This window comes from Carcharodon carcharias, chromosome 6, assembly GCF_017639515.1.
Source record: "Carcharodon carcharias isolate sCarCar2 chromosome 6, sCarCar2.pri, whole genome shotgun sequence".
Taxonomy (NCBI): domain Eukaryota; kingdom Metazoa; phylum Chordata; class Chondrichthyes; order Lamniformes; family Lamnidae; genus Carcharodon; species Carcharodon carcharias.
In genome coordinates this window covers 42,655,408-42,682,303 of record NC_054472.1, presented here as the reverse complement: position 1 = coordinate 42,682,303, position 26,896 = coordinate 42,655,408, and the positions used below count along the sequence as shown (strand labels likewise).

General features: G+C 36.6%; 1 protein-coding gene across 3 annotated transcripts in view; it reads left to right on the top strand.

Annotated features, from left to right (window-relative positions):
* The window catches only part of LOC121279378 (oxidation resistance protein 1-like), an 86,426-nt gene extending 81,318 nt beyond the window's left edge, over positions 1 to 5,108 (top strand). For all 3 annotated transcript variants that reach the window (XM_041190579.1, XM_041190578.1, XM_041190577.1), the window contains one exon: positions 3,377 to 5,108. In XM_041190579.1, coding sequence (XP_041046513.1) covers positions 3,377 to 3,512 — 136 coding nt within the window. In that variant the 3' untranslated portion in view covers positions 3,513 to 5,108. The remainder of the gene's footprint in view (positions 1 to 3,376) is intronic.
* Positions 5,109 to 26,896: the final 21,788 nt, after the last annotated feature.

The window sequence follows — 26,896 nt, the reverse complement described above, 5'->3', positions numbered from 1 at the left end:
TGGCTCAAAGATTGCTGTGGGAGAAATGGGTTCCGATTCATTGGGCACAGGCACCGTACTGGGGAAGGAGGGAGCTGGTACATTGAGACGGGCTTCATCTGAACCATGCTGGGACCAGTGTCCTGGCGAATCATATCAACGGTTGTAGATAGGACTTCAAACTAATTAGAGGGGGGAAGGGAAGTTTAAAAAAAAAAACCAGAGCAGAGGTGCAGTTGGTAAACGATAATCAAAGTGTGACAGGAAGGGGCAGAAAATATAAGCAGAAGAGTGCAGTAGAAATTAGAACCAGAATGAGTAATAATGGTAAAAAGTCAAAGCTTAAGGCTCTTCATCTGAATGCGCGCAGCATTTGTAACAAGATAGATGAGTTCATGGCACAAAATGAATATGACTTGATAGCTGTTACTGAGATGTGATTGCAGGGTGACCAAGACTGGGAACTCAATATTTGAGGGTAATTGGCTTTCTGGAAAAATATGCAAAAGGAAAGGAAGGTGGGGTAGCTTTGTTAATCAAAGAAAGTATCAGTGCAGTGGTGAGTAGCAAAAGGTCATGCTGTGGAATCAGCTTGGGTGGAAATAAGAAATAGCAAGGGAAAGAAGTCACGGGTGGGAAGCCATCTATAGGCCCCTGAAGAGTTGCCTCACTGTCGGACAAAGTATAAAGGAAATAACGGAGGCTCGTGACAATTGTCATGGGTGATTTTAAGATGCATATTAACTGGGCAAATCAGATTGGTAGGGTTAACATGGAAGATGAATTTGTAGAGTGCATCAGGAATTGCTTCTTAGAGCAATATGTTGCAGAACCTACCCAGGAACGGGCTATTTTAGATCTATTAATGCATAAAGAGGTGGGATCGTGGTTAAGGATCTTCTAGGGTGTAGCGATCACAACATGGTCAAATTTCAAATTCAGTTTGAGGGCGAGCAACTTGGGTCTCAAGCCAGTGACCTCAACTTAATTACAGAGGTATGAAGAAAGAGTTGTCTAAAGCTGGCTGGGAAAATAGACTAAGGGCAAGGTCAGTGCTTGAGCAGTGCAGACATTTAAGCAGATATTTCATAACGCTCAGCAAAAATTTATCCCGGTCAAAAAGAGCTCGATGAGAAGGGTAAACCACCCATTGTTAACAAAGGGATCAAGAAGAGTATTCAGTCAAAAACTAAGGCATACAAAGCAGCAAAAACTAGTCAGAGGTTTCGGAATTTTTTTTTTAGGAACCAGCAGCGGATAATTAAAAAGCTAATAAAGAGGGAGAAAATTGATGATGAAAGTAAATTGGCAACAAATATAAAAACAAACAAGCGCTTCTACGGGTATATAAAAAGAACGTGGCTCAAGTGAGCGTGGGACCCTTGGAGGATGCGACTGGAGAATTGATAATGGGGAACAGGGAAATGGTAGATAATTTAAACCAATTAGTCTCTACTGTGGACAACGCTACAAACATCGGAAAGTTATCAGATAAGCAAGGAGCTAATGGAAAGAAAGATCTTGTAACAGCCACTATCACGAGGGACAATGTATCTGACAAACTAATGGGGCTAGGGGCTAAAGGCAGACAAGTCACCAGGACCTCATGGCCTGCATCCAAGGGTTTTAAAGGAAGTGGCTGCAGAGATAGTGGAGGCATTGGTCAAAGTATTCCAGAACTCTCTGGATTCCGGGAGGGTCCAAACAGATTGGAAAACTGCTAATGTTATCACATCTGTTCAAGAAGGGAGGGAGACAAAAAGCAGGGGACTATAGGCCTAACATCTGTCATTGGGAAAATATCAGAGTCCATTATTAAGGAAGAAACAGCAGGACATTTAGAAAAGCTTACTGCAATCAAACAGAGTCAACATGGTTTTGTGAAAGGGAAATAATGTTTGACAAGTTTGCTAGAGTTCTTTGAGGATATAACAAGCAGAGTTGATAAAGGGGAACCAGTAGATGTAGTGTATTTGGATTTGCAGAAGGCATTCGATAAGGTGCCACAAAAGGTGCACAGTATTGGGAGTAATATATTAGCAGCTGCTGCCCTTGCCCTTCCAGGTGGTGGGGGCACAGGTTTGGAAAGTACTGTCAAAAGAACCTTGATGAGTTGCTGCACTGCATCTTGTAGGCGATACACACTGCCTTGTAAAAGGTGGGCAACGTTTGGGGAATTAGGAGGTGAGTTGCTCGCCACTAGCCTCTGACATGCTCTTGCAGCAGTATTTAGTTCAGTTTCTGGTCAATAGTGTTGATGATGTTAGTGGTCAGTTTTGGAAATGCAATTGTTATCATGGGGAGATGGTTTGATTCTGTCTTGTTGGAAACAGCCATTGCTGACACTTGTGTGGCATGAATGTTACTTGCTACTTGTTATCAGCCCAAGCCTGAATGTTGTCCAGGTCTTGCTTGTATATAGACACGGAATGCTTCAATATTTGAAGAGTTGCGATTGATGCTGATAATCTATTCCCCACCTCATGACGAAGGGAAGGTGTTGAGAGTTGGCACTATTGATAGAGTTTATCCGCACACACTTCTTAGATGGAAACTTTAAGTTTATTTACAAGCATGTGTGCTTTTAACTCAAACTCTTTCTCTAAACAAGCAACTAACTACTGATTAGTAGCCCACGCTACTCTCCTATTGGGTACTAAAGATCATATGATCTTCTTTCACATGCATTATTCTTAAAAGTATACTAATTAAAACCATAATTACCAAAAAGGTCACTGATGAAGCCTAGGACCTCCTGCAGTGATGTCCTGGGACTGAGATGATTGGTCTCCAACAATCAGAACCATCTTCGTTTGTGCTAGGTATGACTCCAATCAGTGGAAAGTTTTCCCCCTGATTCTCATGGACTCCAGCTTTGCACAGGCATGCTTGGTCAAATGCTGCCTTGATGTCATAGGCTTTACTCTCACCTCCTGGACCAAGGCTGTAATGAGATCAGGAGCCGAGTGGCACGGCCAGAACCCAAATTAAGTCGCTAAGTGGGTTATTGTTGAGTAAGTGGCACTTGATAACACCTTCCATCACTTTGCTGATGATTGAGACGGAGAGGTAATTGGCCGGGTTGAATTTGTTCTGCTTTTTGTGAACACCTACGTTATTGCTATTCAGCCGCTCCATGGTTCCACATTCTCATTACTTACTTGACTACTTACTCACTATTTATACCCACTACTGTTGTAGTCAAAGACTGTTCAATTTGTTCTTAGCTTAAACACTCCCATCAAGTCTCATGTTTTAAGGAGTCCAACCTGCCCAATTTTTGTTGATGGTTATAGCCTCAGATCTTGCAGAGATCAACTGTAAAATGTCTTAAATTGGTTAACATTATATTTCTGCTCATTGTTCACCTTCAACTAATTTCCTATTTTCTTTACAGAGGAGAAATTGGATTGTGGTTGGACGGGGATCTATACCATGGGCGCAGCCATTCGTGTAAAACATTTGACAATCACATCCTTTCAAAAAAGGAAGACTTCTATGTGCAGGACATTGAAATATGGGCTTTTGAGTGAAAAGATGATCTTTGCATAAGCACTGAAGATATTCAACACCTCGGATGCGGAGTCCCAAACCTGACCAAGCATCAGTAGCAAAGTTGAATCTAGGCATATCAAAAATGACAAACACTAGTTTGTATTTATATGTTCCTGTCTCCAGTAGAGCAAGGCAACCACTTTTGTAACAAATTACTAAAGCAAAATTACATTCAATCTGAGCACGATCAAAGAATAAGTGTTGCCACCACAAATAACAAAATTTGTGTTTGAAATCAAACCGCCACACAAACCATCCATATAAAATTAACTCACAACAAACCCAGTGATATCAAATTTGAATTAGATGGAGTCAGAAATCAATTTAATATTGGTATTCTCACTGAAATGGATCAAATGTTACTTTTGATCTGTTAGACGAAAATATCTGGGTAATGCTGTTGTTCTGATGTTGCTGCTGCAGGTTTGGGACAGATACCGTCAGCATTTTGGGATAGCTGAAAAACACAGCTAAGTTTGTTTCACATGTTCAGTCATTTTCAAAGGACTTAATTGTGACAAAACTAATGAAAGTAGTAGAAATGTTGCTATATGCATTGCTGGATAAATGTCAACAGAATATTGCAGGGTTTTTTTATTATGCCAATGTAGCTTCCTGCAAAAGTGATGAAGCATATACAGTATTTATTGGTCATATATTTATCCTGCTGTTTAGCTTCATAGCACACCAAACTCCCAAGCACATAACTGAGTACCCATAGTTGTGCTGTCTGTCAGTGGGTGTATGTTGTGAGTGTAGCTAACGCCACCCTAAAACAGAATAGTTATAGGTACTGTAGATGGTAGTTCTATAGACTTGTGGAATTTGCAGATTACTGTCACGTGATCTCAAACAACCTTGTTAGGCAACATATAACAATCACTCCTGTACTTGTCACAGCAAATGAATAACGCCAGCCTGAGAGTAACAGAATAGTTTCAGAATACAAAGGTTTTCCCTGTATTTAGTCAAGTCTGAAACCTGATTGTGTTTTATGAAAATATTCCTGTTCTGAGTGTGAAAGTGATCTTCTTCATGCGAAAATCCAGCTGTTCAGATGTATTGTATATTATCCTGTAAATTAAAGTAAAAACTGTATTGTTCCTCAGTTTAGAGAAGTGGAATGGTGAGTTGCTTATGGCACTTTGAATTATGACAGAAATGAACACAAGCCAGTTAATTTTATTGGCTTTAGTTTTAGTCATGTATAGTTTATTTCCAAATTTAAAATTTTGGACTGATGGGAGACAGCTTGCTGCTACAGTTGAGAAGGGCATATGAATTTTGTGGACTAAGTTTATTTATGCTAAATGTGAAAAATGCAGAGCATCAGTTCTCTCTTTCTGCCCAATGTTCTGTAATTTTGTTAGGATGTAGCCTGAATGTTTACAGATTTTCAAAGTGAACTGTAAATAAATACAGCAGCTTTTATTCCCTCTCAGTCTTCCACAGCAGTATTATTGTCTTTGTGGAGTTATAGCTATAGCTATAAGAAGTATTTAAAATAATCTTAGAATTATCATAATACTGCAATGTAATGGTGACGAAGTTTAAAATAAATTATTGGAACCATATACCCTGGTCTGAATTCATTCAGTTTCATAGAATTATGCAGCCCAAGAGGAGACCAGTTGGCCCATCATATCTGATGATTCTTGGAAAGAGCGATGCAATTAGTCCCATCTTTTAACCCATAGCTCTGCAGTTTTTTCCTCCCCCTCCTTTTTCAAGTAAATCTGCTCCTATTACCCTTTCAGTCAGTGTATTCCAGATCATAAATCATCTCTTTTCATTTGCCTTTAATCGTGACTTCTGGTTATTGATCTCCGTTGCCAGTCTTACAACTTTAGTAAAACCCCCTCAAGAGTTTGAACACCTTAATTAAATCCCCTCCACCCCCCACCACCCCCCCCCCCCCCCCCCCCCCCCCCCCCCCGCCCCAACTTCAGCCTTTCTGCTGCATTGAGAACAATCCAAGATTTTCTAGTGTCCCATACGAACAAAGAATAGGCCATTCAACTCCTCAAGCCTGCTCTGGCATTTAATAAAAGCATGGCTGATATGCTGGTAACTTGAAATATTCATCCCACCCATCCCTTGCTTACCACCTCTGTCTTAAAAATATTCAAAGGCTTGCACCACCTTTTCAGGAAGATAGTTCCAAAGATTCATGATCCTTTCTGTGAAAAAATTTCACATCATCCCCTTACTTTTAAACAGTGATCCCAAGTTCTAGATTTTCCCACATCCTCTCTACGTCCACCCTGTCAAGACCCGTCAGAATCTTATATGTTTCAACCAAGTTGCCACTTGCTTTTCTAAACTCCAGCAGATACAAGCCTAGCCTGTCCACTCGCTCCACATAAGACAACCCACCCAATTCACATATTTGTTTGGTAAACCTCTCAGCTGCTTCCAATGCATCTTTAAATAAGGTGACCAACACCGTACACAGCACTCCAAATGTGGCCTCACTAGTGCTCTGTGCAACATTGCTCTACCCTCACAATATTCGAATAACATTCTATTAGCTTTCCTAATTACTTGCTGTACCTGCATACTAGCGTTTTGTGATTCATGCATTTGGGCACCCAAATCCCCCTCCACATAACATTATACCTGTAAAACGGGGTTCAGTTGGCCAGATGAGTGTGGTGCAGAATTATGTCAATGCCACAATGCTCTTGTACCAGCAGTGGTTCCTTGCCCATGCTTGATGTGGAGTGGTTTCCTTGACAGCCATTATTGACATCCATAACCATTATTGCTAAAAACTGGTGCCAAAGTTTTAAATTCTTATAGCTTAAAATTCAGGGCAGTAGCTCTGAACGTTTTGTATATAAGGCCTGTGTCACTTTGCTGTAGTTAAAGTTGAAGGAAAACAAATCTAAGCAGAAAATTTAGACCTCTACTAAACATTTGTCTCAGGTTTTCTTTACTTCTGAGACTGCCAATCTTTTTGTAAGACATTTCTTGGCATTCATTAAAAGTAGATTATGCCATGTGAGAATAAAAACATTTTGCAGCAATAAAATCCAAACTGCACAGTAAGAACAACAACATTTTTAGATATTCAGAATACATGCCAGAAATAGCTTTAACTCAGTGAAATCATTATTTTGACTCAATAGAAGACTTTTTTGAATTTCTTGAAAGCATGACAGTTCAAAAATCTCAATGTCACAAAAAGGGCTATTTATGGAAGGACTTCCACAAATATTGTAGACAATACAAAAACAGCTTTAATTCTGAGATAAATTATCGCAATAAAGTTAAAACTTCTGAAAAGGGCTGCAGCATTTTTGTAAATCTAAGGTGACAAAGTCTTTTCAGCCATGAGCTATATACATGGAACAACATTTTTTGGGCTTTCACAAATACATAACGTGTGATGGAAAATTTTAAACCACTTGGATAAGTACAACAAAATTAAAACATGACAAGAATGATTTCCATAAAATAGCACTACATGGCAAATTTAAGTGAGAAAACAAAATCAAACCTCCTCAACATTCTCATTTTTTGGGCTTTCATTTGAGAGAAAAACAAAGTCAAAACATCTTAAGTTCATGGGAGAAAGATTTGCATGAAATTCGCTGTTTGGTCTTTCTCCTCTGAATATACAAGTTTCTCCATTTCTATCATATTCTTGATCTCTACTAATCTTTCTTCTCTATCTACATTAATTTCACTCTTTCTAACAATCTCCACATTTCCAGCTCCACATTCATCTGAACTTTCATTTTCGCAACTTCTCCCTTTATCAGCAAATCTCTGTATCAAGCAAGTTCTCAATTTCTTGCAAGTAATCAAACTGCACATTTCCAGCTTCTCTCTATTCACCACAACTTCATTTTTTCCCATATCCTTCAATTTCTACAACCTCTGTATCTAGCAAAATGTCAATTCCTGGTAATTGATCAACTTCAAGCATTTTCTCTATCTACAGATATTTCTCATCCTCCATATTTGTAAAGTCTCCCAAATCCATGAAATTCACTCCTTGTAGCTTGTGCTCCTCTGAAAGTAGAAGTTTCTCCATTTCTAACAATTGCTAGAATTTGCTCTATCTCCACTCATTTCTACTGTTTACATACATATTTCAGACAATCTCCACACTTCATCATTCATCTCACATACATTTCTCTCCTTTTCAACAAATCTGTTTCTCTGTATATAGCAAGTTCTCATTTTCTTGAAAGTGAACACATTCTGCACATTTGCAGCTTCTCCGCATTCACCGCAACTTCAATTTCTCCATATCCTTCAATTTTGGTAATGCTGCATTTCTGTATCTACCAAACGACCAATTTTTGCAATTGATCAAATTCTGGCATTTTTTCTATCGACAGATATTTCTCAATCCCCATATTCATAAAATTACCGAATTCCATGAAATTCACTGTTTGTAGCTTCTGTTCCTTCTCCGAATGTATAAGTTTCAACATTTCTATCAAATTCTCTATCTCTACCACTTTCTGCTGTCTACATTATTATCGCTGCTTCTGATAGTCTCTTCATCTATTCATCTGCTCATGGTTTACCTGATCCTTCAATGTATACAAATTTCTCTCTTTTACAGCGAATCTAGTTCTCTGCAAGTTCTCAATTTCTCTATGTCCTTCAATTTCAGTAATGCTGCATCTCTACCAAACGCCAATTTCTGTAATTCACCAAATTCTAGATTTTTTTCTGTCTATAGATATTTCTCAATCCCAATATTTATAAAATCTTGCAATTCCATGAAGTACACCATTCATAACTTCTGTTCCTTCTCCGAATGTATAAGTTTTAATATTTTTATCAACTTAGTTATCTCTACCACTTTCTACTGTCTACATACATCGTTATCTCTGCTTCTGACAGTCTCCACTTTTCCAGCTGCTCATGGTTCACCTCACCCTTCAATTTCTCAAATTCTCTCATTTTCAGCGAATCTGGTTCTCGGTATCTAAGCAATTAATGACATTCAGCACATTTCCAGCTTCCCTGCATTCACCGCAACTTCAGTTTCTCCATATCCTTCAATTTCTGTAATGCGGCGGCTCTCTATCTATCAAACTGTCAATTTCTAGCTGCAGATCACCTGCAAAAACTTCTCATTCCACATATTTCCAGCATCTCCAATTTCCAAGAACTTTGCTTTTTCTACTTTCTGCTCCTTCTCTGAGTTCACACGTTTTTACATTTCTATCAATTTCTCTATCTCTACTGTCGATCTTGCATTAATGTCCCTATCTCTTAACAACCTCCATATTTCCAGCCTCCCCATATCATCTGAACATTCCATAAGACGTAGGAGCAGAAATTAAGCCATTCACCCCATTAAATTCCTCTGCTTCTCTCTTTCCAGCAAATCTGTATCATGCAAGTTTTCAATTTCTTGCAAGTAATCAATTTCAACACATTTGCAGCTCTCTGCATTTACCGCAAGTTCAATTTCCTTCAATTTCTGTAATGCTGTATATCTGTATCTACCAAATGGCCAATTTTTGCTATTGATCAAATACTAGCATTTTCTCCATCTGCACTTCTCATTCCCCATATTTCCAAAATCTCCCATTTCCAAGAAATTCGATGTTTGCACTTTATGCTCTTTCTCTGAATGCACAGGTGTCTCCATGACTATCAATTTCTCTACCTCCACTCATTTCTTCTGTTTACATGCATTAACATCTTTATTTTAGACAATCTCCACATTTCCAGCTGCTGATCATTCATCTCACACTAATTCTCTCTTTTTCAACAAATTTGTTTCTCTGTGTCTAGCAAGTTCTCACTATCTTGAAAGTGAACACCTTCTGCACATTTGCAGCTTCTCCGCATTCACTGCAACTTCAATTTCTCTATATCCTTCAATTTCAGTAATGTTGCATCTCTGTATTGCCAAACACCCAATTTTTGCAATTCATCAAATTCTAGCACTTTTTCTATCTACAGATATTTCTCAATCCCTATATTTATAAAATCTTGCAATTCCATGAAGTTCACTGTTCATAGCTTCTGTTCCTTCTCCAAATGTTTAAATTTCAACATTTCTATCAACTTCTCTATCTCCAACACTTTCTACTGTCTACATACATCATTATCTCTGCTTCTGACAGTCTCCGCATTTCCAGCTGCTCGTGGTTCACCTCATCCTTCAAGTTTTAAAATTCCCTCTTTCTCAGCCAATCTGGTTCTCTTTAAGTTCTCAATTTCTTGCAAGTAATCAAATTCAGCACATTTGCAGCTTCTCCGCATTCGCTGCAACTTCAATTTCCTTCGATTACTGTAATGTTGCATATCTGTATCTACCAAATGGCCAATTTTTGCTATTGATCCAGTACTTGCATTTTCTCCATCTGCAGATAGTTCTCATTCCCATATTTCCAAAATCTCCCATTTCCAAGAAATTCGCTGTTTGTACTTTCTGCTCCTTTTCTGAATGCACAGGTTTCTCCATTACCATCAATTTATCTATCTCCACTAATTACTACTGTCAATCTGCATTAATCTCTTAACGAACCTCTACATTTCCAGTCACTCCACATCATCTGAACATTCAATTCCTCTTTCTCAGCAAATCTAGTTCTCTGTTCAAACAAGTTCTCAAGTTTCTGCAAGTAATCAATTTCTGCACATTTCCAGCTTCTCCGCATTAACCGCAACTTCAATTTCTCCATATAGTTCATCACCTGCCAAATAGGCTCTCTGTATCTAGCAAAATACTGACTCCAGGTAATTGATGAACTTCAAGCATTTTCTCTATCTATAGGTAACTCTCATTCTCCATATTTGTAAAAGCACACAAATCCATGAAATGCACACTTGCTTGTGCTCCTTCTCTGAAAGTGGATGCTTCTACATTTCTAACTCCACTCGATCTCGACTCATTTCAACTGTTTCTTGAAAGTGAACACAGTCTGCACATTTGCAGCTTCTCCGCAACTTCAATTTCTCCATATCCTTCATTTTCAGTAATGCTGCATCTCTGTATCTACCAAATGCCCAATTTTTGCAATTCATCAAATTCTAGCATTTTTTCTATCTACAGATATTTCTCAATCCTCATATTTATAAAATCTTCCAATTCCAAGAAGTTCACTGTTTGTGGCTTCTGTTCCTTCTCCGAATGTATAAGTTTCAACATTTCTATCAACTTGTCTACCTCTACCACTTTCTACTGTCCATATACATCATTATCTCTGCTTCTGACAGTTTGCGCTTTTCCAGCTGCTCATGGTTGACCTCATCCTTCAATGTCTCAATCACGCTCCTTCAGCGAATCTGGATCTCTGTATCTAAGCAACATCTCAATGTTTTGCAATTAATCAAATTCAGCACATTTCCAACTTCTCTGCATTCATCACAACATCAGTTTCTCCATAACCTTCAATGTATGTAATGCTGCATCTCTCTATCTATCAAACTGTGAATTTCTAGCTATAGATCAAATGCTAGCATTTTCTCCATCTGCAGATACTTCTAATTCCCCATATTTCCAAATTATCCCATTTCCAAGAAATTTGGCGAACTTTCTTCTCCATCTCTGAAAGCACATTACTATCAATTTCTCTATCTCTACTAATTTCTACTGCATTAAAGTCTCTTAAATCTCTTAAAGCAGTTCCATATGCCCAGCCACTCCACATCATCTGAACATTCCATTCCTCAACTTCTCTCTTTCTCAGCAAATCTCTGTATCATGCAAGTTCTGAATTTCTTGCAAGTAATCAATTTCAGCACATTTGCAGCTTCTCCGCATTCACCAGAACTTTAATTTCCTTCAATTTCTGTAATGCTGCATATCTTTATCTACCAAAGGGCCAATTTTTGCTTTTGATTAAATACTAGCATGTTCTCCATATGCATATACTTCTCCTTTCCAATATTTCCAAAATCTCCAATTTCCAAGAAATTCACCCCTTTCTGCCCCTTCTCTGAATGCACACCTTTCTCCATTACTATTGATTTCTCTATCTCCCCTAATTTCTACTGCCAATTTGCTTCATGTCCCAATTTCTTAACAAACCTCCACATTTCCAGTTCTCCACATCATCTTAATATTCAATTCCTCAACTTCTCTCTCAGCAAATCTGGTTCTCTGTATCAAGCAAGTTCTCCATTTCTTGCAAGTAATCAATTTCTGCACATTTCCAGCTTCTCCACATCAACCGCAAATTCAATTTCTACTACTTCATAGCCTGCCAAACAGCAAAATGCTGATTCCAGGCAATTGATGAACTTCAAGCATTTTCTCTATCTACAAGTCACTCTCATTCTCCATATGTGTAAAATCACCCAAATCGATGAAATTCACTAGTTATAGTTTGTGCTCCTTCTCTGAAAGGGGATGCTTCTACATCTCAGACAATCTCCACATTTCCATCCCACACTTCAATACAACCATTTCTCTCTTTTTCAACAAATCTGTTTCTCTGTAACTAGCAAGTTCTCACTTTCTTGAAAGTGAACACAGTCTGCACATTTGCAGCTTCTCTGCATTCACCGCAAGTTCAATTTCTCCATATCTTTCAATTCAAGGGGAATGAGAAGTATCTGCAGATGGAGAAAATGCTAGTATTTGATCAATAGCAAAACATTGGCCATTTGGAAGATACAGATATGCAGCATTACAGGAAAGGAAGGAAATTGAACTTGCAGTGAACGTGGGGAGTTGCAAATGCGGTGAATTTGATTACTTCCAAGAAATTGAGAACTTGCAGAGAACCAGATTTGCTAGAGAGAGAGATCATTAATCGCAAGACATTGAGAACTTGCTTCGATACAGAGATCCAGATTTGCTGAAGAAGAGAGAATTTGAGAAATTGAAGAATGAAGTGAACCATGAGCAGCTGGAAAAGCAGAAACTGTCAGAAGCAGAGATGATGGTGTATGCAGACAGTAGAAAGTGGTAGAGATAGAGAAGTTGATAGAATTGCTGTAACAATCGGAGAAGGAACAGAAGCTACAAACAGTGAAACTCATGGAATTGCAAGATTTTATAAATATGGGGATTGAGAAATATCTGTAGATAGAAATAATGCTAGAATTTGATCAATTGCAAAAATTGGGTGTTTGTTAGATACAGAGATGCAGCATTACCGAAATTGAATGATGCGGAGAAATTGGAGTTGCCGTGAATGCGGAGAAGATGCAAATGTGCAGAATGTGTTCACTTTCAAGAAAGTGAGAACTTGTTATATAGAGAGAAACAGAATAGTTGAAAAGCAGAAAAATGGACGTGAGATGAATGACAGCAGTTAGAAATATGGAGATTGTCTGAAATGTATGTAAACAGAAGATAGTGGAGATGGAGCAATTGTTAGAAATGGAGAAGCTTATACTTTCAGAGAAGGTGCAGAAGCTTCAAGAAGCGATTTTGATGGATGTACAAATATGGATAATGAGAAATATCTGTAGATAGAGAAAATGCTTGAAGTTGATCAATTGCCAGGAATGGACATTTTGCTAGATACAAACAGCCTGTTTGGCAAGTGATGAAATATATGGAGAAATTAAAGTTGTGGTGAATATGGAGAAGCTGGAAATGTGCAGCAATCGATTTGCTTGCAAGAAATTGATAACTTACTTGATACAGAGAACCAGATTTACTGAGAAAGAGAAAAGTTGAGCAAATGAATGTTAAGATAATGTGGAGTGGCTGGAAGTGAGGAGGTTTGTTTAGGGATAGGGATAGTATTGTAGATCGACAGTAGTAATTAGTGGAAATAGAGAAATGATAGTAATGGAGAAACCTGTGCATTCAGAGAAAGAGCAGAAAGGGAGATTTTGCAAATATGGGGAATGAGAAGTATCTGCAGATGGAGAAATGTATTTGGTCAATAGCAAAAATTGGCCATTTGGCCGCATTACAGAAATCGAAGGAAATTGAAGTTGCGATGAATGCGGGGAAGCTGCAAATGAATTTGATTAACACACAAGAAATTGAGAACTTACAGAGAACCAGGTTTGCTGAGAAAGAGAGATTATTAATTGCAAGACATTGAGAACTTGGTTAGATACAGAGATACAGAGATCCAGATTCGCTGAAAAGGAGAGAATGTGAGAAATTGAAGAATAAAGTGAACCATGAGCGGCTGGAAAAGCGGAAACTGTCAGAAGCAGAGATGATGATGTATGCAGACAGTAGAAAGTGCTAGAGATAGAGTAGTTGAAACTTTTACATTCCTACGAATATGAAATGTCACGGAATTGCAAGATTTTATAAATATGCGGATTCAGAAATATCTGTAGATAGAAATAATGCCAGAATTTGATGAGTTGCAAAAATTGGGCGTTTAGTAGAAACAGAGATGCGGCATTACCGATATTGAAGGATATGGAGAAATTGAAGTTGCGGTGAATGCGGAGATGCTGCCAATGTGCAGAACGTATTCACATTCGAGAAAGTGAGAACTTGTATCTACCAAACGCCCAATTTTTGCCACTGATCAAATTCTAGCATTATTTATATCTACAGATATTTCGTAATTCCCATATTTATAAAATCTTGCAATTCCATGACGTTCATGGTTAGTAGCTTCTCCGAATGTTACAACATTTCTTTCAACTTCTCTACCTCTACCACTTTCTACTGTCTGCATACATCTGCTGCTGCTTTTCCAGCTGCTCATTCTCTGTATCTACCAAACGCCCAATTTTTGCAAGTCATCAAATTCTGGCATTATTTCTATCAATCCCCATATTTATAAATTCTTGCAATTCTATAACATTCACTGTTCATAGCTTCTCCGAATGTCTAAGTTTCAACAATTGTATAAACTTCTCTATTTCTACCACTTTCTACTGTCTGCAAACATCATTATCTCTGATTCAGACATTTTCCACTTTTCCAGCTGATCATTCTTCAATTTCTCACATTCGCTCCTTTTCAGCGAATCTGAATCTCTGTATCTCTATATGTAACCAAGTTCCCAATATCATGCAATTAATAATCTCTATTTCTCAGCAATCTGTTTCTCAGTAAGATCTCAATTTCTCGTGTGTTAATCAAATTCACCACATTTGCAGCTTCCCTGCATTCATCGCAACATCAATTTCCTTCGATATCTGTAATGCGGCATATCTGTATCTACCAAATGGCCAATTTTTGCTATTGACCAAAAGCTAGCATTTCTCCATCTGCAGATACTTCTCATTCCCCATATTTCCAAAATCTCCCATTTCCAAGAAATTCACTGTTTGTACTTTCTGCTCTTTCTCTGAATGCATAGGTGTCTCCATTTCTCTATTCCCACTAATTAATACTGTCCATCTACAATAATATCCCTATCCCTTAACAAACCTCCACATTTCCAGCCACTCAACATCATCTTAACATTCAATTCCACAACTTTTCTCTTTCGGAGCAAATCTGGTTCTCTGTACCAAGCAAGTTCTCAGTTTCTTGCAAGTAATCAATTGTTGCACATTTCCAGCTTCTCCGCCTCCACCACAACTTTAATTTCTCCACATACCTCATCACCTGCCAAACAGGCTCTCTGTATATAGCAAAATTTCAATCCCTGGCAATTGATCAACTTCAAGCATTTTCTCTACCTACAGATATTTCTCATTCTCCATATTTGTACAATCACCCAAATCCATCAAAATCGCTTCTTGAAGCTTGTGCTCCTTCTCTGAAAGTATAAGTTTCTCCTTTTCTAACAATTGCTCTATCTCCACTCATTTCTTCTGTTTACCTACTTTAACATTTCAGGCAATCTCTACATTTCCAGCTGCTCAGCATTCATCTCACATCCATTTTTCTCCTTTCAACAAATGTCTTTCTCGGTATATAAGTTCTCACTGTCTTGAATGTGAACACATTCTGCACATTTGCAGCTTCTCTGCATTCACCACAAGTTTAATTTCTCCATATCCTTCAATATCGGTAATGCTGCATCTCTGTATCTACCAAATGATCAATTTTTGCAACTCATCAAATTCTGGCATTATTTCCATCTACAGATAATTCTCAATCACCATATTTATAAAATCTTGCAATTCCATGACATTTACTGTTCTTGGCTTCTCCGAATGTATAAGTTTCAACAATTCTATCAACTTCTCTATTTCTACCACTTTCTACTGTCTGCAAACATCATTCTCTCTGGTTCTGACATTTTCCGCTTTTCCAGCTGCTCATGGTTCACCTCATACTTCAATTTCTCACATTCGCTCCTTTTCAGCGAATCTGGAACTCTGCAAGTTCTCAACGTCTTGCCATTAATAATCTCTCTTTCTCAGAAATCTAGTTCTCTATAAGTTCTCAATTTCATCTGTGATAATCACATTTGCAGCTTCCCCGCATTCAGCGCAACTTCAATTTCCTTCGATTTCTGTAATGCTATCTGTATCTACCAAATGGCCAATTTTTGCTATTGACCGATCTTGTACATTCAGAGAAGGAGCAGAAGCTACAAGCAACAAATTTCGTGAAAATCTGAGATTTAACAAATATGGGGAATGAGAAATATCTGCAGATAGAGAAAATGCTGGAATTTCATCAGTTTCTAGGAATTGATATTATGCTATCCACAGCAAAACAAGTTTGCTTAAATTGAGGGATATGGAAAAAGGATAGTGCAGCCCAGGCAGAGAATCTGGGAATCTGCAGATTGTGATTAATTACAAGAAACTTGATATAGAAAACAGATTATTTGAAAAATATAGGAATGGAGATATTGAGGGCATAGATGAACAAAGAAAATTGTAAAATGAGTAGTTTGTTCGAACTAGTTCTACTAAAGTAGTTCGACAGTAAAAGTTATTGGAGATGGAGTAATTGATTGAATTGAGGAAAGTAGTACATTCGGTCAAAGAGCAGATGATATAAAGAACGAATTTGATGGAAATGGGAGATTTTGCTAATTTTGGGAAGAAGAATATCTGCTGATACAGAAAATGCTTCAAAATGCATTATTGCTAGAAATTGACAGTTTGATAGATACAGAGAGCCACGTTTGCGGAAACTGAAGAAACTGGAGTATTTGAAGTTGCAGAGAATGTAGATAATCTGCAATTGAGATCAGTCTAAGAAATTAGTCGAAAATCAGATTCGATATGTTCAGAGAACTACTTTTGCTGCTAATGTTGAAATTGAGAAATTGTAAGTTCAAGTGAATTATAAGTAGCTCGAAATGTTGGGAGGGATAGAAATAGAGACACTTGTTTAGATTGCAGCTGAACTCAAGAGATATAGCGAGGATTAATGGAAAGTAAGAATCTTGTACATTCAGAGAAGAGGCATATGCTACAAGAAACAAATTTCGTGAAAAAGTGAGATTTTACAAAGAAGAGGAATGAGAAATATCTGCAGATAGAGAAAATGCTGGAATTTCATCAATTGCTAGGAATTGATATTATGCTATCCACAGCGAAACAAGATTGCTTAAATTGAGCGATGTGGAAAATGGATAGTGCTGACACGGCAGAGAATCTGGGAATCTGCAGATTTTGATTAATTACAGCAAACTGAGTACTTGCTTGATATAGAATCCAGGTTAGTTGCAAAATATAGGAATGGAGTTATTGAGGGCATAGATGAACAAAGAAATTTGAAAAATGAGCAGTTTCGTTCGAATTAGTTCTACTAATTCAGTTCGACAGTAAAAGGTATTGGAGATGGAGTAATTGATTGAGTTGAGGAAAGTTGTACATTCAGTCAAAGAGCAGATGATATAAAGAACGAATTTGATGGAAATGGGAGATTTTGCTAATTTTGCGAAAAAGATATATCTGATGATAGAGAAAATGCTTCAAGATGGTAGCAATTCACAGTTTGATAGATACAGAGAGCCACGTTTGCTTAAGTTGAAGAAACTAGATTTTTTGAAGTTGCAGAGAATGTAGATACCCTGCAAATGAGCTCAATCTAAGAAATTACTCGAAAATGAGATTTTGTTAGATGCAGAGAGCTACCTTTGCTGATAAATATTGGAATTGAGAAATTGTAAGTTCAGGTGAATGATGTGGGGAGTGATAGAAATAGAGACGCTTGTTTAGATTGCAGCTGAACTTAATAGAGATAGCGAGGAATGATGGAAAGTAAGAATCTTGTACATTCAGAGAAGAGGCAGAAGGTACAAGCAACAAATTTCTTGAAAATGTGAGATTTTACAAATATGAGGAATGATATGCTATCCACAGCAAAACAGGATTGTTCAAATTGAGGGAGATGGAGAAATGGATAGTGCAGCCAACGCAGAGAATCTGGGAATCTGCAGATTTTGATTAATTACAGCAAACTGAGTACTTGCTTGATATAGGTTAGTTGCAAAATATAGGATTGGAAATGTTGAGGGCATAGATGAACAAAGAAATTTGAAAAATCAGCAGTTTGTTCGAATTAGTTCTACTAATTCAGTTCGACTGTAAAAGTTATTGGAGATGGAGTAATTGATTGAATTGAGGATAGTTGTACATTCAGTCAAAGAGCAGATGATATAAAGAACGAATTTGATGGAAATGGGAGATTTTGCTAATTTTGCGAAAAAGATATATCTGATGATAGAAAAAATGCTTCAAGATGGTAGCAATTCACATTTTGATAGATACAGAGAGCCACGTTCACTGAAGTTGAAGAAACTAGATTTTTTGAAGTTGCAGAGAATGTAGATACCCTGCATCTGAGCTCAATCTAAGAAATTACTGGAAAATGAGATTTTGTTAGATGCAGAGAGCTGCCTTTGCTGATAAATATTGGAATTGAGAAATTGTAAGTTCAGGTGAATGATGTGGGGAGTGATAGAAATAGAGACGCTTGTTTAGATTGCAGCTGAACTTAATAGAGATAGAGAGGATTGATGGAAAGAAAGAATCTTGTACATTCAGAGAAGAGGCAGAAGCTACAAACAACAAATTTCTTGAAAATGTGAGATTTTACAAGTATGAGGAATGATGTGCTATCCACCGCAAAACAGTTTTGTTTAAATTTACGGAAATGGAGACATGGATAGTGCAGACAAGGCAGTTAATCTGGGAATCTGCAGATTTTGATTAATTACAGCAAACTGAGTACTTGCTTGATATAGAAACCAGATTACTGGCAAAATATAGGAATGGAGATATTGAGGGCATAGATGAACAAAGAAAATTGAAAAATGAGTATTTTGTTGGAATTAGTTCTATTAATGTAGTTCGACAGTAAAAGGCATTGGAGAAGGAGTAATTGATTGAATTGAGGAAAGTTGTACATTCAGTCAAAGTGCAGATGATATTAAGAACGGCTTTGATGGAAATGGGAGATTTTACATTTTTTGCGAAGAAAATATATCTGCTGATAGAGAAAATGCTTCAATATGCATTATTGCTAGAAATTCACAGTTTGATAGATACAGAGAGCCAGGTTTGCTGAAACTGAAGAAAGTGAAGTTGCAGAGAATATCGATAACCTGCAATTGAGATCAATCTAAGAAATTACTCGAAAATCAGATTTGGTATGTGTAGAGAACTACTTTTGCTGCTAAATGTTGAAATTGAGAAATCGTAATTTCAGGTGAATTATAAGTAGGTCGAAATGTGGAGAGGGATAGAAATAGAAGCAATTGTTTAGATTGCAGCTGAACTCAATAGAGATAGCGAGGATTAATGGAAAGTAAGAATCTTGTACATTCAGAGAAGAGGCAGAAGCTACAAGCAACAAATTTCTTGAAAATAAGAGATTTTACAAATAAGAGGAATGCGTAATATCTGCAGATAGAGAAAATGGTGGAATTTCATCAATTGCTAGGAATTCATATGATGCTATCCAAAGCGAAACAAGTTTGCTTAAATTGAGGGATGTGGAAAATTCAAGTGCAGACATGGCAGAGAATCTGGGAATCTGCAGATTTTGATTAATTACAGCAAACTGAGTACTTGCTTGATATAGAAACCAGATTAGTTGCAAAATATAGGAATGGAGTTATTGAGGGCATAGATGAACAAAGAAAATTAAAAAATGATTAGTTTGTTCGAATTAGTTCTACTACTAATGTAGTTCGACACTTAAAGTTATTGGAGATGGAGTAATTGATTGAATTGAGGAAAGTTGTACATTCAGTCAAAGAGCAGATGATATAAAAACGAATTTGATGGAAATGGGAGATTTTGCTAATTTTGCGAAGAAGATATATCTGCTGATAGAGAAAATGCTTCAATATGCGTAATTGTTAGAAATTCACATTTTGATAGATACAGAGAGCCTGGTTTGGTGAAACAGAAGAAAGTGAAGTTGCAGAGAATGTAGATAACCTGCAATTGAGATCAATCTGAGAAATTACTCGAAAATCAGATTTGATATGTGCAGAGAACTAATTTTGCTGCTAAATGTTGAAATTGAGAAATTGTAAGTTCAGGTGAATTATGAATAACTCGATATGTTGGGAGGGATAGAACACTTGTTTAGATTGCACCTAACTTAATAGAGATAGCGAGGATTGATGGAAAGTAAGAATCTTGTACATTCAGAGAAGAGGCAGAAGCTACAAGCAACAAATTTCGTGAAAATGTGAGATTTTACAAAGAAGGGGAATGAGAAAGATGTGCAGATAGAGAAAATGGTGGAATTTCATCAATTGCTAGGAATTGATATTATGCTATCCACAGCGAAACAAGTTTGCTTAAATTGAGCGATGTGGAAAATTGATAGTACAGACAAGGCAGAGAACGTGGGAATCTGCAGATTTTGATTAATTACAAGAAACTGAGTACTTGCTTGATATAGAAACCAGATTCGTTGCAAAATATAGGAATGGAGATATTAAGGGCATAGATGAACAATGAAAATTGAAAAATGGGTAGTTTGTTAGAACTAGTTCTATTAATGTAGTTCAACAGTAAAAGTTATTGGTGAAGGAGTAATTGATTGAATTGAGGAAAGTTGTACATTCAGTCAAAGAGCAGATGATATAAAGAACGAATTTGATGGAAATGGGAGATTTTGCTAATTTTTCGAGCAAAATATATCTGCTGATAGAGAAAATGCTTCAATATGCATTATTGCTAGAAATTCACAGTTTGATAGATACAGCGAGCCCGGTTTGCTGAAACTGAAGAAAGTGAAGTTGCAGAGAATATCATTAACCTGCAATCTAAGAAATTACTCGAAAATCAGATTTGATATGTGCAGAGAACTACTTTTGCTGCTAAATGTTGAAATTGAGAAATTGTAAGTTCAGGTGAATGATAAGTATTTCGAAATGTGGGGAGTGATAGAAATAGAGACACTTGTTTAGATTGCAGCTGAACATAATAGAGATAGCGAGGAATGATGGAAAGTAAGAATCTTGTACATTCAGAGAAGAGGCAGAAGCTACAAGCAACAAATTTCTTGAAAATGTGAGATTTTACAAATATGAGGAATGATATGCTATCCACAGCAAAACAGGTTTGTTCAAATTGAGGGAGATGGAGAAATGGATAGTGCAGCCAACGCAGAGAATCTGGGAATCTGCAGATTTTGATTAATTAAAGCAAACTGAGTACTTGCTTGATATAGAAACCAGATTACTTGCCAAATATAGGAATGGAGATATTTAGGGCATAGATGAACAAAGAAATTTGAAAATTGAGTAGTTCGTTCGAATTAGTTCTCCTAATTCAGTTCGACAGTAAAAGTGATTGGAGATTGGGAAATTGATTGAATTGAGGAACTTTGTACATTCAGTCAAAGAGCCGATGATATAAAGAACGAATTTGATGGAAATGGGAGATTTTGCTAATTTTGCGAAAAAGATATATCTGCTGAACTTAATAGAGATAGTGAGGATTGATGGAAAGTAAGAATCTTGTACATTCAGAGAAGGAGCAGAAGCTACAAGCAATTTGATGGAAATGGGAGATTTTGCTAATTTTGCGAAGAAGATATATCTGCTGATAGAGAAAATGCTTCAATATGCGTAATTGTTAGAAATTCACATTTTGATAGATACAGAGAGCCTGGTTTGGTGAAACAGAAGAAAGTGAAGTTGCAGAGAATGTAGATAACCTGCAATTGAGATCAATCTGAGAAATTACTCGAAAATCAGATTTGATATGTGCAGAGAACTAATTTTGCTGCTAAATGTTGAAAATGAGAAATTGTAAGTTCAGGTGAATTATGAATAACTCGATATGTTGGGAGGGATAGAAAACTTGTTTAGATTGCACCTAACTTAATAGAGATAGCGAGGATTGATGGAAAGTAAGAATCTTGTACATTCAGAGAAGAGGCAGAAGCTACAAGCAACAAATTTCGTGAAAATGTGAGATTTTACAAAGAAGGGGAATGAGAAATATGTGCAGATAGAGAAAATGGTGGAATTTCATCAATTGCTAGGAATTGATATTATGCTATCCACAGCAAAACAAGTTTGCTTAAATTGAGCGATGTGGAAAATTGATAGTACAGACAAGGCAGAGAACGTGGGAATCTGCAGATTTTGATTAATTACAGCAAACTGAGTACTTGCTTGATATAGAAACCAGATTAGTTGCAAAATATAGGAATGGAGATATTAAGGGCAGAGATGAACAATGAAAATTGAAAAATGAGTAGTTTGTTAGAACTAGTTCTATTAATGTAGTTCAACAGTAAAAGTTATTGGTGAAGGAGTAATTGATTGAAACGAGGAAAGTTGTACATTCAGTCAAAGAGCAGATGATATAAAGAACGAATTTGATGGAAATGGGAGATTTTGCTAATTTTTCGAGGAAATATATCTGCTGATAGAGAAAATGCTTCAATGTGCATTATTGCTAGAAATTCACAGTTTGATAGATACAGCGAGCCAGGTTTGCTGAAACTGAAGAAAGTGAAGTTGCAGAGAATATCGATAACCTGCAATCTAAGAAATTACTCGAAAATCAGATTTGATATGTGCAGAGAACTACTTTTGCTGCTAAATGTTGAAATTGAGAAATTGTAAGTTCACGTGAATGATAAGTAGTTCGAAATGTGGGGAGTGATAGAAATAGAGACACTTGTTTAGATTGCAGCTGAACCTAATAGAGATAGCGAGGAATGATGGAAAGTAAGAATCTTGTACATTCAGAGAAGAGGCAGAAGCTACAAGCAACAAATTTCTTGAAAATGTGAGGTTTTACAAATATGAGGAATGATATGCTATCCACAGCAAAACAGGTTTGTTCAAATTGAGGGAGATGGAGAAATGGATAGTGCAGCCAACGCAGAGAATCTGGGAATCTGCAGATTTTGATTAATTAAAGCAAACTGAGTACTTGCTTGATATAGAAACCAGATTACTTGCAAAATATAGGAATGGAGATATTGAGGGCATAGATGAACAAAGAAATTTGAAAATTGAGTAGTTCGTTCGAATTAGTTCTCCTAATTCAGTTCGACAGTAAAAGTGATTGGAGATTGGGAAATTGATTGAATTGAGGAACTTTGTACATTCAGTCAAAGAGCCGATGATATAAAGAACGAATTTGATGGCAATGGGAGATTTTGCTAATTTTGCGAAAAAGATATATCTGCTGAACTTAATAGAGATAGTGAGGATTGATGGAAAGTAAGAATCTTGTACATTCAGAGAAGGAGCAGAAGCTACAAGCAATTTGATGGAAATGGGAGATTTTGCTAATTTTGCGAAGAAGATATATCTGCTGATAGAGAAAATGCTTCAATATGCGTAATTGTTAGAAATTCACATTTTGATAGATACAGAGAGCCTGGTTTGGTGAAACAGAAGAAAGTGAAGTTGCAGAGAATGTAGATAACCTGCAATTGAGATCAATCTGAGAAATTACTCGAAAATCAGATTTGATATGTGCAGAGAACTAATTTTGCTGCTAAATGTTGACATTGAGAAATTGTAAGTTCAGGTGAATTATGAATAACTCGATATGTTGGGAGGGATAGAAAACTTGTTTAGATTGCACCTAACTTAATAGAGATAGCGAGGATTGATGGAAAGTAAGAATCTTGTACATTCAGAGAAGAGGCAGAAGCTACAAGCAACAAATTTCGTGAAAATGTGAGATTTTACAAAGAAGGGGAATGAGAAATATGTGCAGATAGAGAAAATGGTGGAATTTCATCAATTGCTAGGAATTGATATTATGCTATCCACAGCAAAACAAGTTTGCTTAAATTGAGCGATGTGGAAAATTGATAGTACAGACAAGGCAGAGAACGTGGGAATCTGCAGATTTTGATTAATTACAAGAAACTGAGTACTTGCTTGATATAGAAACCAGATTTGTTGCAAAATATAGGAATGGAGATATTAAGGGCATAGATGAACAATGAAAATTGAAAAGTGAGTAGTTTGTTAGAACCAGTTCTATTAATGTAGTTCAACAGTAAAAGTTATTGGTGAAGGAGTAATTGATTGAATTGAGGAAAGTTGTACATTCTGTCAAAGAGCAGATGATATAAAGAACGAATTTGATGGAAATGGGAGATTTTGCTAATTTTTCGAGCAAAATATATCTGCTGATAGAGAAAATGCTTCAATATGCATTATTGCTAGAAATTCACAGTTTGATAGATACAGCGAGCCCGGTTTGCTGAAACTGAAGAAAGTGAAGTTGCAGAGAATATCATTAACCTGCAATCTAAGAAATTACTCGAAAATCAGATTTGATATGTGCAGAGAACTACTTTTGCTGCTAAATGTTGAAATTGAGAAATTGTAAGTTCAGGTGAATGATAAGTAGTTCGAAATGTGGGGAGTGATAGAAATAGAGACACTTGTTTAGATTGCAGCTGAACCTAATAGAGATAGCGAGGAATGATGGAAAGTAAGAATCTTGTACATTCAGAGAAGAGGCAGAAGCTACAAGCAACAAATTTCTTGAAAATGTGAGATTTTACAAATATGAGGAATGATATGCTATCCACAGCAAAACAGGTTTGTTCAAATTGAGGGAGATGGAGAAATGGATAGTGCAGCCAACGCAGAGAATCTGGGAATCTGCAGATTTTGATTAATTAAAGCAAACTGAGTACTTGCTTGATATAGAAACCAGATTACTTGCCAAATATAGGAATGGAGATATTTAGGGCATAGATGAACAAAGAAATTTGAAAATTGAGTAGTTCGTTCGAATTAGTTCTCCTAATTCAGTTCGACAGTAAAAGTGATTGGAGATTGGGAAATTGATTGAATTGAGGAACTTTGTACATTCAGTCAAAGAGCCGATGATATAAAGAACGAATTTGATGGAAATGGGAGATTTTGCTAATTTTGCGAAAAAGATATATCTGCTGAACTTAATAGAGATAGTGAGGATTGATGGAAAGTAAGAATCTTGTACATTCAGAGAAGGAGCAGAAGCTACAAGCAATTTGATGGAAATGGGAGATTTTGCTAATTTTGCGAAGAAGATATATCTGCTGATAGAGAAAATGCTTCAATATGCGTAATTGTTAGAAATTCACATTTTGATAGATACAGAGAGCCTGGTTTGGTGAAACAGAAGAAAGTGAAGTTGCAGAGAATGTAGATAACCTGCAATTGAGATCAATCTGAGAAATTACTCGAAAATCAGATTTGATATGTGCAGAGAACTAATTTTGCTGCTAAATGTTGAAAATGAGAAATTGTAAGTTCAGGTGAATTATGAATAACTCGATATGTTGGGAGGGATAGAACACTTGTTTAGATTGCACCTAACTTAATAGAGATAGCGAGGATTGATGGAAAGTAAGAATCTTGTACATTCAGAGAAGAGGCAGAAGCTACAAGCAACAAATTTCGTGAAAATGTGAGATTTTACAAAGAAGGGGAATGAGAAATATGTGCAGATAGAGAAAATGGTGGAATTTCATCAATTGCTAGGAATTGATATTATGCTATCCACAGCAAAACAAGTTTGCTTAAATTGAGCGATGTGGAAAATTGATAGTACAGACAAGGCAGAGAACGTGGGAATCTGCAGATTTTGATTAATTACAAGAAACTGAGTACTTGCTTGATATAGAAACCAGATTTGTTGCAAAATATAGGAATGGAGATATTAAGGGCATAGATGAACAATGAAAATTGAAAAGTGAGTAGTTTGTTAGAACCAGTTCTATTAATGTAGTTCAACAGTAAAAGTTATTGGTGAAGGAGTAATTGATTGAATTGAGGAAAGTTGTACATTCTGTCAAAGAGCAGATGATATAAAGAACGAATTTGATGGAAATGGGAGATTTTGCTAATTTTTCGGGCAAAATATATCTGCTGATAGAGAAAATGCTTCAATATGCATTATTGCTAGAAATTCACAGTTTGATAGATACAGCGAGCCCGGTTTGCTGAAACTGAAGAAAGTGAAGTTGCAGAGAATATCATTAACCTGCAATCTAAGAAATTACTCGAAAATCAGATTTGATATGTGCAGAGAACTACTTTTGCTGCTAAATGTTGAAATTGAGAAATTGTAAGTTCAGGTGAATGATAAGTAGTTCGAAATGTGGGGAGTGATAGAAATAGAGACACTTGTTTAGATTGCAGCTGAACCTAATAGAGATAGCGAGGAATGATGGAAAGTAAGAATCTTGTACATTCAGAGAAGAGGCAGAAGCTACAAGCAACAAATTTCTTGAAAATGTGAGATTTTACAAATATGAGGAATGATATGCTATCCACAGCAAAACAGGTTTGTTCAAATTGAGGGAGATGGAGAAATGGATAGTGCAGCCAACGCAGAGAATCTGGGAATCTGCAGATTTTGATTAATTAAAGCAAACTGAGTACTTGCTTGATATAGAAACCAGATTACTTGCCAAATATAGGAATGGAGATATTTAGGGCATAGATGAACAAAGAAATTTGAAAATTGAGTAGTTCGTTCGAATTAGTTCTCCTAATTCAGTTCGACAGTAAAAGTGATTGGAGATTGGGAAATTGATTGAATTGAGGAACTTTGTACATTCAGTCAAAGAGCCGATGATATAAAGAACGAATTTGATGGAAATGGGAGATTTTGCTAATTTTGCGAAAAAGATATATCTGCTGAACTTAATAGAGATAGTGAGGATTGATGGAAAGTAAGAATCTTGTACATTCAGAGAAGGAGCAGAAGCTACAAGCAATTTGATGGAAATGGGAGATTTTGCTAATTTTGCGAAGAAGATATATCTGCTGATAGAGAAAATGCTTCAATATGCGTAATTGTTAGAAATTCACATTTTGATAGATACAGAGAGCCTGGTTTGGTGAAACAGAAGAAAGTGAAGTTGCAGAGAATGTAGATAACCTGCAATTGAGATCAATCTGAGAAATTACTCGAAAATCAGATTTGATATGTGCAGAGAACTAATTTTGCTGCTAAATGTTGACATTGAGAAATTGTAAGTTCAGGTGAATTATGAATAACTCGATATGTTGGGAGGGATAGAAAACTTGTTTAGATTGCACCTAACTTAATAGAGATAGCGAGGATTGATGGAAAGTAAGAA